At 41.9% G+C, this 14,064-nt stretch overlaps 1 protein-coding gene across 2 annotated transcripts in view; it reads right to left on the bottom strand.

Moving 5' to 3' along the window:
- Positions 1-14,064, bottom strand: part of MDN1 (midasin AAA ATPase 1) — a 166,437-nt gene that overhangs the window by 36,698 nt on the left and 115,675 nt on the right. For both annotated transcript variants that reach the window (XM_025444928.3, XM_025444927.3), the window contains exons 60-73: positions 11,971-12,185; positions 11,190-11,577; positions 10,288-10,397; positions 8,927-9,632; positions 7,191-7,352; positions 6,705-6,978; positions 5,733-5,968; positions 4,933-5,028; positions 4,180-4,274; positions 3,739-3,860; positions 3,021-3,167; positions 1,625-1,734; positions 970-1,043; positions 145-337 (exon numbers count right to left, since the gene is read on the bottom strand). In XM_025444928.3, the coding sequence (XP_025300713.3) occupies positions 145-337; positions 970-1,043; positions 1,625-1,734; positions 3,021-3,167; positions 3,739-3,860; positions 4,180-4,274; positions 4,933-5,028; positions 5,733-5,968; positions 6,705-6,978; positions 7,191-7,352; positions 8,927-9,632; positions 10,288-10,397; positions 11,190-11,577; positions 11,971-12,185 (2,928 nt within the window). The remainder of the gene's footprint in view (positions 1-144; positions 338-969; positions 1,044-1,624; positions 1,735-3,020; positions 3,168-3,738; positions 3,861-4,179; positions 4,275-4,932; positions 5,029-5,732; positions 5,969-6,704; positions 6,979-7,190; positions 7,353-8,926; positions 9,633-10,287; positions 10,398-11,189; positions 11,578-11,970; positions 12,186-14,064) is intronic.

The following is a 14,064-nucleotide window of genomic DNA, read 5'->3' on the forward strand; positions in this document are numbered from 1 at the left end:
GCAGACATACAAATGCTATACTTGTCCAAAGAACAAGATTTCAAATGCATTCCCTTGCCTAGTTCTAGGAACACCCCCTACAGAGAAAGCACACATCTCCCCTGACTGGGCAGGAATAAGCAAACACTGTCTTATGAGATATACCTGTGCAGCTGCCGGCCGGGCCAACAGGGTCTCCCTCAGTGCCTTGTTCAGACTCTGAATGGAGGATGCCTCACTAGTGGCTGTTGGCTGTGACAAAAAGTCAGGCTGCTCCTCCTTGTGACTCTCCACCAAGGATGACCGGCAGGGTTCACTCAGGACAGCTTCAAATTTCTTCATGAACTTAAAGAGGGTCCTGGCCCCAGGTAATGACAGATGAGGAGGGAAAAATGGGTGGAAAGTGAGGAAATGTACAAGTGGCAAAACGCATACTTACATAACTTAATAACCTGTACCTACTGTATACATGAACTCCTTAGATATTCATAATCATCCTGTTTGTTTTTAAGGAAAAGTAAGGCAGGTATTGTCATCTCCCTTTTCTAGAAGAAAAACCTAAAGTCAGGAATGGTGGGATCACTTCACTCACGCTAAAACAGCTAGTAGGTGACAAAAGACTCAACCCTTCTACAGTGCTTAGCCTGCTTTGTCTCAAGGCACACCAATTCCTTTTGCACACAGATTCTGCTTTGGGTGTTACGGTGCTGTTGAAAAGCCACACCAAAACAATCTAGTGCTTATAATAAGTTCAAGGCAACACTACGTCAGGCCACATTAACAATGTAGTCTTGCTATCTAGCATACAAAAGTTCTGAGCTTTGGTTCCCCCCCCTTTTTTTTTAATAGGCTCCACACCCAGCATGGAGCCCAACGCAGGGCTTGAGCTCATGACCCTGAAATCAAGACCTGAGCTGAGATCAGGAGTTGGACATTTAACTGGGCCACCAAAGCACCCCGTCACCCTCCAATTTTTAAAAAATGAATTACCTGTGTGTCTTTTCCACAGATTGTTTAATGGACCAGAAGCTGACATCATTCCACTTGGATATTTTAACAAATTCCTGAAAGATAAATGAAGATCAAGGAATGGGTTATCAAGCTGGTGTTATTCTGTTCCTTTCTAAATCATCTGTTTGCCAAAGACCAGAGCCCACTCCATCCCAAATACCAGACTATGTACCAGTAAACAAGTCCAAAAAAGGAACCACATATTTGTCACAAAGCAATGAAAAGAGTGCTGCCACAATCAACAGGCCACCTGATATGTATTGTTTGTGCCACGGTTGGTTCGATAACCACAGAGTTCTCAAAAGACAGGGTCCTCCTTTCCCCAAGGCATCCTGATAGCACTCAACACTAAGAGCCAAGAGCAGGGGAGGGAGCACTAAAAGAAGTATGTGGCAATCCTCTTGAGGAGCCTTTGACAGGGGCCACTCCACTAACCTCTCAAACCCCTGGACAGGTCAGTAACTGAGCCAACGCCACAAAATGTAAATCTTGCCATCCTACTTGGCAGTTGCAATGCTCTCCTCCACTCCCGAGAGCCCCCCGGCCTCACAGTTAAATAGATAAAAGAACAGAACCAAAAAGAATTTACTGATTTTCTTCTCCCAAGAATGATCATGACAATTGCTAATCTTACTTTAAGTTCTTTTTCAAGGGGAGAACGAAGTTCCACAATTTTGGCTTGGACCCGGTCAAAGAATTGCTTGTAATAATGGTACAGATTCCACAGAACACTGCAAAGTGAATCTGGAAGAAATGAAGCGGAAACAAAAACACCACACTTGCTGCATATGCTACTTGCCACACCTGTGGGCTCCAACTTTCAGTGATGCTCCTTCCTTATTACTTTTAAGGCCATGAGATTATAGCACAACATTCCACAGGTAGATTATTTAATAGCTCATTGGGGAGCCTGAGTCTAGCTGTTCCCAGAGAAGCAGGCAGACTGTCAACACCAGCCCATTTTTAAATTTCAGCTTGTACTGAATTTTTTGCACTTTTGTTCTTTTTTTTTTTTTTGCACTTTTGTTCTTAAAGATGGTGTACTCAGATGTTCCACTGAACACAATTTCAAACCCTTTCTTGGAATCTCAACATAAAGTAAGCAGAAACTGAGCCCATCTTAAAAGATGGTTCACCCTGGCTGCTCATTCACATACAACCTATAGTCGTGGTTTTGTTTCATCCAAATAGGTGTGGTCAGGGACAGTAATTAACAGTGTTTTATGTGCAGTTACTTGACATGTAGCAGAGCTCTCACTAGATCAAAGAATCTAATTATGCCCTCGATCAAGCAAAAGCTTAGCAGGACATCTACACTGTCTAGACAGAAAGATCTGTAGCCTCAACACACTGGTTCCCAAGATCAGGATTTGGCAATTAATCTCTGGCAGAGTCCACTAGTCAGGGCTTCATCTATAACCAGTTTGTACTTTAATGTTGTTCTCTGTATCTAATGTGAATCACTTCAAAGTAAAAGATGACTAAAAGTATCTTATTTATTTATTTTTAAAGATTTTATTTATTTATTCATGAGACAGAGAGAGAGAGAGAGAGAGAGAGAGAGAGAGGCAAAGACACAGGCAAAGGGAGAAGCAGGCTCCATGCAGGGAGCTCGATGCGGGACTTGATCCTGAGTGTCCAGGATCAGGCCCTGGGCTGAAGGTGGCGCTAAACTGCTGAGCCACCCAGGCTGCCCCAAAAGGATCTTATTTAAAACCTGGTATGCAGAGATGCCTGGGTGGCTCAGTTAAGCATCTGACTCTTGGTTTCCGTCAGGTCATGATTTCATGGGTTGTGGAATAGAGCCACACATGAGGCCCCACACTCAGTGTGGAGTCTGCTTGAGATTCTCTCTCTGCCCCTCTTCCACTCATGCATGCTCTCACTCTCTCAAATAAATAAATAAAATCTTTGTGAATAAATAAATAAAACTTGGTATGCAACAAGATACCTATCTCATGGAGAATTCAAAGCCTAATCATGTAAATAGCATAGTGTAAAAGAAACACACACACACACCCCCTCCTTACCCTTTCCTTCAACTTGAGGCATCAACAAGACATGACAATGGAAAACCAGTAACATCTGAAGTCGTACGTGGAATTCTCCCAGTGAGGATCCTTCAATAAATGCTTGTAATGTGCTGACCAGCAACATCAAGGTCATCTGTTTGTCATCTTTAGAGATTCAAAGTGGAAAACATATGTACTTGCAACTATCATTCTGGATTTATAACATGCATCTAATCTACTATGGGACACACTGAAGGATGGCAGCAAGTACAGAACACTTAATGTTTCGAAGCAAAACTTTGAAGCAAAGGACTAGAGATAAATTCCAAGCTGATATAAAAACAGCTGCAGTCAAAAAAAAAAAAAAAAAAAACAGCTGCAGTCAGGATATGTGATAAATGCAGTCACAGCAAATTATGAAACTAAATATGATTTTTAAAGCATGAAATGAAATACTTTTAACTCAAGCACATCAACTAGTACCTAAGAAGAGAAATCTTCATTGTGACTTGTCTCTTGGATACAGAGAATAAGGAAATCTTATCTTACAACCAGCTCTCTAGAATTTGAACAAGTCACTTAAAACTCTCAGGAATACTATCAAGTCAAATGATGAATTCCATGTAAAAGCAGTGGTGCCAGGAGACAAGGCAAACAAGTAAATCCTACACTTTGCAGCACTCTCCAATTAGCCTGAAACTTTTAAATATGCAGGGAATTTATGGACAGGTGTTACCTTCCTGCTCCTCTGTTTGTTCCTGCATGTGCTTCTCAAGCATCTGATAGATAGAGAACCAGTGTTTAGTGGATTTCTCAGTATGGCGCTTCATAGTATTATCCAAACTCATAGACCAGCAGCTGAAATGTGAGAGAAGAGGTCAAAGAGACATTTAAGGAAACCCATTTGAAAGATCTGAAACCACTGAAGCAGAAGCTAAACGTTCCCCCTAGTCTTTCCTCCCAAGTTGGAGGTGGAGAAGCCACCTAGTTTGCTGCCTTGGAAATGTATGCTGCTGTCTGGTCTCTACTGAGACCACTTTAATGCCCTGCTTTTAATTCTGTGATTAATAACCAAAAAGTACATTCTCAGTCTTACTACATCAACAAATTATCAAAAGACAAGTGTCTCTACAGCATTAGTTCGGGAGGGGAAGGGAAGTGACAGATTATCACTTACTTCAGTTCCAGTTTACGCCAACGAATGATCATCTGACTGACTAAATCGAGATGCTTCCTCAGAGAGAGAGCTCGACTTGCATTCTCCTCCCAATCCTAATAAAAGCAAAGATAAAATTTACTATGGCCATTATTCAATCTCTTAATCATCTCCCACCCTCTGGAATATCTTGGACTTTTTGTCTTTGAGTAAAGACCACCGGACCCCTAAATAACTTTTATGGCAATTTACCAATAGCAATGAGTTTACATCTAGTGTATCAAACTTCCAAGTTGTTTCTGGTTACCTGACAGAATTCCAGAAGAGCCAAGTATAGGCAAACAGCAAAGGATTTGGGGAGCTGAGTCTGAATTCCTATTGTCAGACATGTGACTGCTCCAAAGTGCAGAGCCCTAATTTGATAATCAGGGAAGTACCAGATACTTCAAGAGCTGTGAGAGGATGGAGGGGAACATGTCCAGGCACTCAGCTAGTTTGGAAGCCTACCTGGAAGCCCCGGCAGAGGGAGGTCCCAGTACCAGTGGATGTGGCATCCTATCCTTGAGAATAGGGGAGGCAAATCCCTCACGTGCCCCACAAGGCAACTGTTTCACTTGTAATAATCTGACCCCATGCCAGAAAAACCAGGGAAGCTTATCCCTCTCTCCAAGCCAAAAGTATAACTTCTGTCCTCTAACAGTAACTTTGCTACAAGATAATCTTTTTTCAGTTGACTACTAACTAAAATGAGAGAGGGAAAGAGAATTATCTTACCTGTGCCTTTGCGAGAAGGATTTCTAAGCCATTCAGGAACTTTGAGATGGGACTGGAAAGTGGGAAACTACGAATCCTATCCATTACAACCAGCAGCTGCAGAAAAAGAAGAAAAAAGATCTAGGCATCTCTGTGGGTGTATCAATCACCCAAAGTACTGAAGAGAGGCCTAATGAAATTTTTATGCAAGGTCCCTGCTTTGCACCTGCTACAGCCATGGAGGAAACTTCTAGGAATGTGGATCTAAGAGAAACACTTTATCTGCTGTATTACTCCAGAAAAAACATGGAGTTTGAGAAGATCATTACTTTTTAGATTTGTTTTTTTAGTAATCCCTACAGCCAACGTGGGGCTTGAACTCACAACCTAGAGATCAAGAGTCACAAGCTCTTCTGACTGACCAGCAGGTGCCCCCAGATAATCTCTCTTAACCACTCTCTGTTGTAAGAGTTATTAAAAAATTGGCTGAAGACTACAGAGTAAAGTCTGTGTTAAAACTGCTGATAGTGAAAAAGCCAAGCCTTTGCTAATAATATACATAGGTATCTGAATAAACAGAGCAATATAGCAGTATTTTAACATGTGGACAGCAAACCTGATCAACAAATAAAATTAGTGGAATTTGAAACATCATTTATACAATAGCTATACAAAACTGGTATGTCCATCCTGCAGTGAGTAGTGTCCCACTGAAGTGGGGTTCTGTGAATCTTTGTTTATACACTGAAATGTATACATGAATGCCCTTAGAGACGGCAGAGATCATATCCTCAGTGCTCTCTTCCCACCAGCTGCCCTACCTGTTCGAGAGCTGGGTGTTCCGGCCAATCCTGCAGTAGCTGACTAACAGCCTCTGAGAAACCCTGAAGCACAGGTTGACAATGCCTTGCTTCTGGGACATTGGGGTGCTGGTAGAAGTCATAGGGCCCATCAGGCTTCACTATTAGATCCGAGGTTGCCTCACCAAACAGAGTGTTATAGGAGAGGGTGCAAGCCAAAAGTTGGCTGCCCAAGAGTTGGTCATTCAGCTCAGCTCCTATGAAGTTAACATCATAGTAAAGTCAGCGAACTCAATAGCCTTAGTAGGTTGAGATACCAAGGTACAAAGATGACAAAAACGTGTTCAGAAATAATGAAGATATTTTAAAGCCATTCATGCCCGAAGCAACATAGGCCTAAAGGACTAGGAGGACCCTAGTATCACAGGAATGTCACCAAAATCTGCCAAGTGTTTGGGATACATAGAGGAACTCAGATATTGCCTACTATTATCAAGAGATACAGAGTTTGGTTTGATGGATTCAATTTCCTGGTTTTGTGGCTATCTTGGTAGGCAGAAATGAAATCTAAAGCCTCCTTCCTAATAGCCAAGGAATAACTCACGAGGTCATTCGGGGAACTGAATCAAACAGTATTCTGTAAGATTAATTTCTGAGTCCCCAGGTTGCTCCCAGGAACACATGATTTGAAAACCACTGAAGCTATTAGAGGCAAATTAGAAAGAATATTGAGGAATAAAACCACTCAAACTAAGTCTATATCCTTATTTTTTAAATCCCCTCACTCCAAAGTATTCAGAGGAGAAAAATCCACTATTGCAGAATTTTAAATCAAGTTTTTTGAAGTAGCCTGAGTCTCTTAAGCTACGGAAATGACTTCAACAAGGAATTCAGTAAAAAACAGGAAGGTAATGACTAACTGCTCCAGAAGTAGTAATCCTATTTATTCATTTGCATTCCCCAAAAGTATAACACAAAAGTAAACTGTCATACCCATCAGAGAGTAGAAGTGTGTCACAAGAGATGCCCCAGTTTGATAGCAGGACATAAACAGGCCAAGGTAATGCTTTGTCTCATGTGGCGGTAGAGGCTGTTGGTACCAGAGGGACCGAGCGAAGTTGAGGCAAAGCTGCTGGTGAATCAACATCACAGCCTGCATTGAGCTCTGGGAGAAGAGGGCAGGGTCTGTGGCTGCTCCCTCTTCTTGCACATCTGAAGTTCCCTTCTTCTCGTCCAGTGTTGGTTCTACTAGAATATCTGCAAAATCCTGTCAATAACAGTAGAGCAAATGAACTTCTAAAAATTAAATTGTTTTAATAAAAAAGGAAAGGGCAAAGGTGGAGTGTGAACAATCAAGAAAACGAAGTAATGACTTACATAAAGATATGGTAAAAAGAATGATAATCAAACCATTCAAAGGTAACACAGGTGGTATCAAGGGAAATTATTCCAAAACAAACCCTGTTACCACCACCCAACCTTTTCATGAAGTGGGAACTGCTTTCTGAACTCCCGTTCTTCCTCCTCCTCCTCGCTCAGGGCTGTCCTGGAGTTTCTGCTCCTATATCTGTATAGGCTGCTCTCCTGCTCGGCCTTCTCTTGGGCTATGCGTTCCTGTTCATCCCACTCATTGATAATTTCCTGAAAAGTCACACATTTGAAAGGAAACTTCTTTGCCTTTGCTGAGGTGCTTAAATAAACAAAGCAGAACTTGCTATCTCTTAGTTTCTCATGATAACAACAGTACCACGGTTCAAAACAAGTAAATGCCAACATCCAAAAAAATCCAGGTAATAGCAAATAAACTCTGTTTTTAAACTGTATCTGCAGCAACCCATTTTCTAAATTCCCCCTTGCTATAGTGCTACATTTTCACAGTGTAAAAACATGCAACAATAGGGCTAATACCACTGGAACTTCCTGTCAGAAGTTAATGGAGTTCTGTACTAAGGATAAGCTCTGGTTAGGCAATGTGGGGTTGTGAATCATACTGGACTTGGCTAACAACTCAAGCAGCTGGCCCAGGAGTTCAGGAAAGAGAAATGTGGGCCAGGGGCAGGGTGGTTACAGGGCATCAATCAGGCAAAACTGGGCTATGCCTTACCAAACACTTTTTAAATCCCCAGTAACTCTAAGATTTTTAAGTCCCAAAGTTTGGCAAAAACTATAAATTAAGAAAACACTCCGTTACTGATGAGAATCGAGGAGATGAGCATCTACCTTTCAGAATGATAGTTTGTATTAAAAACCTAAAGCGTTTAATCTTCATCCCGGCAATTCTGCTTTCTAAAATTTGTTCCCAAAGACCTAGGTATAAGACTATTTATGGTGGTGGTGATGTTTTCTAAGACAGGAAAAAGACCACATAAAAATATAAATGTACAATGATAAATTAGTTAAGCGTCTTAGAGCATATCTATACAATAGAAAACTAGACAGCTAGTCAATAGGATGCAGGTGAAAAATACCATAATTATGGAGGAAAATAATCACTTAGTGCTGTCAGGTTTTTTAAAGCAAAGTATAAAACAGAATGGACTTTAGCAGTGGTTTGTAGAACTCTAGCAACTTAAGGACCAGCTTCAGAAGCCACAGAGAGGACAGAATTGTCCTCAATTAAAGTATGTCTTTTATCTATTACATACTGGGAAACTATTCTAAGACTTTTATTTTTAAAAGAGTTCTACTACTAAAAAACAGAAATTTATAAACCACTGGGATGAATGACTTAAATTTATAATGTCACAGACATACAGGTACAGATACATCTACAAACAAACAAGGCTAGAATGGGATGCACCAGAACGTTAAGTTTATATAGCTTAATTTAAGTGGTAAAAAATCTAGTAACTTTTATTTATATTTATTCTTTTAATTGTATAAATTGAGAACAAATTGTTTTCGTTGATAAAAAAACAGAAGTTACTTTCTTAATAAAAGCTGTTACTATCACATGGCCAAAACCACCATAAATAAAGTCTAAAACAAAAACAGACCAGGGGAAAATATATATAGTGTGTGTCAGAGACAAAGAATTAATATCACTACTTTTTTCTAATCTCTTAATAATTCAGGGACAAAGATCCCCAAAACAGAAAACTGAATAGGAGTAAGAAAGGAAGACACTAGATCCCACTGCCTAACCACATTGCTAATATCCTGCAGATACCCTGCTTGTGCTGCCAGCGCCCTTCAGGAGGAAGTCATGGGCTTACCTGGCACACGTGCCTGAAAAGCTGCAGAGCCCTCTGGTCCAGCTCTCCCTTGCACAACACATGGGAGCGCAGGTAAAGAAGTGCATTCATCAGCAGCTGCTCTCGCGTTGGGCAAGGTCTCTGGCCCTTGCCTTCTAGTTCCTTTCCTCCTGAGCGCTTGAGGATCAACTTTCCAAGGCCTCGAAGAACCTCTTCTGACTTCACTGAGCATAAAGTATCTGCATGAGCATAGTAAGTGGGGAAGGCAGGGCCCACCGATGGAAAAGCCAACAAGGATGTGGCCAGGCTACCCAGCCTGTCTGCACAGACTACACTGCCATGGAATGAAGCATAGACTTCAGATGCCACCAGCCTCATCCCATGCTGCAACTGCAAGATGGATGCCTGCAGTGGGGTCACAGAGTCTGGATACAGGGCATATTCCTCGGCCAGCCGCTTCCTGAACTGGTGGTGGGATTGCTGCCAGGAGGCTTCCTCTTTCAGAAGGTTCTGGACCACCTGGGCAGACCAAGGTCCATCCATGTGGAGGGCCTGCAGGAGCCGTGTGAGCAGATCCTGAACAGCAGGGGCCTTGGCAATGCTGGTGACATAGTGGTGGATCTCCTGCACCAGGGACTCATAGGCAGGGACCTGGGGTCTGAAGGCCTGCTTCTTTGACAGGCTGCAGATTAAATTCTCCAGATGATCAATTCTTTGGCGAAGTAGTCTAAAGGCAAATTAACACAATATACAAATTCAGTCAGGAGAAAAACAGCGAATCTAGACTGAGCCCTTAGCTAGGAAAACAAAATAAAGACATAGCAGCCCCTAAGGAATAACATGAGGAAAATATTGACTATTATAATGTAAATGAATAATACAAAGAGATCATTCATCACATGCCACACATGGTGCTAAACAACGGAGATGCATATTTCATCAAAGTCTAATCACAATTCATCAAAGTAAATGCTATTATTCTCCCCTTACAGACACAGACTCCAAGGCTGAGAGGCAATTAAGTGATCTATTCAAAGTCTAAAGCCAAAGGGCAGGGGCAGGACTAAACACAGACCTGCTACACTATATAATGTTTACTAAGACAACAAATCCACAGAGTGCACATCACCAGACCCAATTTCTGTCATGTTGAAAAAAGTTCTGGTTTCAATGCTCCTGACCCCATGTGAATCCTGCCCCTCCTTTCAGAATATTAATTTTTCCTGACTATAACCATGGCTTTAGGGTCTAATTGCTAATGTAGTTCAGAGTATGTATTATCACCTCCAACTGCAATTACATTGCAAAGGCCAACCTCAAAATGTCTTAAAAAAAAAAAAAAAAAAGTCAATAAACCCCCAACACAATCACTCCGCTGTTACCTGATGTGAGGATGAGAGTAACGGATAATGACTTCATCTTCCAAGTCTGTTCCAGTCAGTAGCTGGGACGAGAGCTTTCGGGTCTTCCACTCACACTGCAACTGGTGTAACTAACAGAAAGGAAGAAGCAGGTCTGCTGTGCCCAGCTGTGACCCTGTCCAAGAGGACAATGCCCCAGGGAAGGGTAGAGAAACTGGATAGAAGGCATCTGGGCTCTTGAATGACTCAAGAGCAGGGGTTTCTGCTCCATTAACCTGGACCACTCACCTTAGAGCTATTAGGAAAAGAAACTACCTTATTTACACCGCTGAACTTCTAAGGACTCTGCTATAGCAGCTTAGTCTTTACCAACTCCTATACTAGTTCCACATTTTGAAGAAGAAAAATTCTATCACTATCTTTATATATTCAGCTCCTGAGTTTAGTCAGAAGTTCAAATATCAAGGGATACCACATAATCTAAATCTACTTGATCCTTGAATTTTAGATAACAAACCAAAAGTTCAAACCAAAAGTTCAAAAGCTGAGGAATACCATACCGCATCTGAAGAAGTTATCCAAGTCCAAATATTCGACTTAGTTCAGATAGAGGGAGTTGGATAGGAGAGATACCACTAGTTCTCTGGCAATGCCTCAGATGTTCAACTGTCGTGACCTCTGCCTACTGTAGTCTATTGGCAAATACATCAGAAGCTTAGGAAGGACTCCTCCAAATACCTAAGCTTACTCAGAGGAATTCTCAAAGAGGAAAATGCAGTCATTAGAACACGCTCCTGGGATATCACAGGGCAGCCTATGCAAAACCATCTCTCTGGTGCTCTAAGCATTCAAAAGGCAATAAAAGGAGTAATATACTAAGTCAGGGATGGAGCCCCATGCTCCAAATTCTCACCCCTCCATACCTCTTCCTTAGCATACTTGAGCTTGTATTCCCTCTTCACTGCAGGGTCAAAGCGTGCCTGTGGAAGCCATGTCTGAATCTGGAGCAAGCCAAGGCTCACCCAGAGGCTCCCACGACGGGCTGGCTCGGAGAGGTCCTGTTTAATATCCCCTTCCCCAAACAAGTGGCGCAAGGAAGTAAGCAAGAGGCATAGCAGCTCTTTGGGCAGAGGCTCCTGTCCAGCCATGTCTCCAAGAGTCTGGCCCACATGCTGGAAGGCTTGTCTGTCCCCGAGCAGCAGCTGTTCGCAGTTCTGCATATACTCCTGCCGCTGGGGTTCAGGGAGCAGCTCTGTCAAACCTGCCAGGTGCCGACACAGCACAAGCCCCTGGAGCTGGGAATCCGTGCGTCTGTAGAGATAAGGAAGCACTTAAGGGCTTGCATTACATCAAACAGCACTCTTTTCTCACAACTATCATTCTTCCAGAAAATGACAGGGTAGATTGCATTACTGCACTAATTCACCACTTAGAGATGAATTTCTCTTCTCAAGTAACCTTACATGCTTTTCTAAGCACCACTCTATCACAATAAGCTTAAAACCGACAGAGGCACTTGCCAACTCCTAATAACTTGTCATGGGCTAAAAACCTGCTGATCCAGTCAGAAAATATACTTGTCTTCAGCCATCAAAACTAGCCACTACAGAAGCAAGTTATGACTGAGTTCTCTGCTACATGCTCTATAAAAAAGACAGAACTTTACAGTCTACCTGGGAGCAGGGCAGGGGAGGGCAAGAATACCTGAATTCTGTGACTGAAGGCACAGCCATGTTGGTCCAAAGTGCCAGGCTGATGTCCTGGAGCTGCTGGGCTCTTTCAACCCATTCTCCCAGGATGACATGTGAGGAGGACAGGATAGGGAGGCCACTCACATCCCAAGGACTTGCTCTGCAGCTGCTGGTCAAGACTTCAAAGCAGCACTTGGAGAATATGGCTCTACTGAGACTGCTGGGGCCCTGATGGACAGAGAGGAGTCATGTATCTTTTAGAAATTAAAAGCATTTGGGATCCCTGGGTGGCTCAGCAGTTTAGCCCCGCCTTTGGCCCAGGGCATGATCCCGGAGACCCGGGATCAGGATCAAGTCCCACAACAGGCTCTCTGTATGGAGCCTGCTTGTCCCTCTGCCTGTGTCTCTGCCTCTCTCTCTGTCTCTCATGAATAAATAAATAAAATCTTAAAAAAAAAAAAAAGAAATTAAAAGGATTTTAACAAGCAGCACTGAGCACTTCAGAGGAAGAAAGGGAGTAAAAAAAAGGAGGTTCAAGTTGCTAGAACCAGGTAAACATCAACCAGAGTGCAGAATGGTGTCAGGTGTTAGGCTTTAAAGAAACAGACTCCATTCTCAAAGAATGAGGAACAACTGGTGCTTTACTAATGCAAGAAAATCCCTCCAACCTGGGCATCAAGAAGGCCATTCTTGCAGTAGAGCTAGAAGATAAATGTTAAGAGCCAGGGACAAAGTTTGTCAAACCTGTGCTCCTTAGACTGTTCATTTGGGACACAGTAATAGCTATCTACAGCAAAGGATTATGTGGTTAAATACATAAGATGGGAGACACTGTATATACTCTGTAACTCTCAGGAATTCACAAGATTTCTCACTGAAGGCTTTCAGAAATATTCTACAATAAGGAAACCAATTTTGAAGGATGCCTGGCTGGGCCTAGTCAGAAGAATATGCCACTCTTGATTTCAGGGTCATGAATTGGAGCCCCATGAAGGGTACAGAGGTAATGAAAAAAAAATTTTTAATTTAAAAGATAATTTTGATAGAGCAAGAGAACAGAAGAGTCCCAAACAAATCCATGAACATCTGTGGGAATAAGGTATGATAAAGGTGGCATTTCAAATGAGTGGAAAGGATAAATTAATCAAATGTGGTGTTATTATACTGCTTTCAGATATACTGTTTGTATAAAATATTTATATACCTACCTCACAAAATAAGATATCCAGATATAACTAATGATTTAAATATAAAACAAAAATATACAAAAAATTTTAGGCAAATGGTTTTCACCTCTAGGGAAAGGGAAGGAAGACTATTTTTATTTTTTAAAGATTTTATTTATTTATTCACGAGAGGCACAGAGAGAGAGAGAGAGAGAGAGAGAGAGAGAGAGAGAGGCAGAGACACAGGCAGAGGGAGCAGCAGGCCCCAGGCAGGGAGCCTGATGCAGGTCTTGATCCCAGGTCTCCAGGATCACGCCCCATGCCGAAGGTGGCACTAAACCGCTGAGACACCCGGGCTGCCCCGGAAGACATTTTTTTAAAAGCATGACATCAAAGCCAGAAAATAGAAAGGGGCTAGAATATTTGAAAAGAAAAGAAAACATTATAAAACCTGAGAGAGATGGGATGCCTGGGTGGCTCAGCAGTTGAGTGCCTGCCTTCGGCCCAGGGCGTGATCCCGGAGTCCCAGGATCGAGTCCCACATCGTGCTCCCTGCATGGAGCCTACTTCTCCATCTGCCTGTGTGTCTCTCTCTTTCTCTCTCCGTGTCTCTCGTGAATAAATAAATAACATCTTAAAAAAAAAAAAAAACCCGGGAGACAAGAGAACACTAGAAATATATTTCTAACCATATGGTGGGTAAAGGTTTAATATCTATAATTTTTATAAAGAGATCTTCAATATGAAAATGATGATGACTTCATTTTTTAACAAAATGAGCAGTAAACATGACTGAAAAATACATGAAAGGAAATATACATACATATAAAGATGTTTAATCTAAAAAAATAATCATAAGAACAAATTCAAACAAGATTTTTTAAACTGATTAGCAATAATTAAAAATGCTGGTAACACCTAGTGTGTCAAAAATGTAAATA

The sequence above is a fragment of the Canis lupus genome, chromosome 12, assembly GCF_003254725.2.
Source record: "Canis lupus dingo isolate Sandy chromosome 12, ASM325472v2, whole genome shotgun sequence".
NCBI classification, from domain to species: domain Eukaryota; kingdom Metazoa; phylum Chordata; class Mammalia; order Carnivora; family Canidae; genus Canis; species Canis lupus.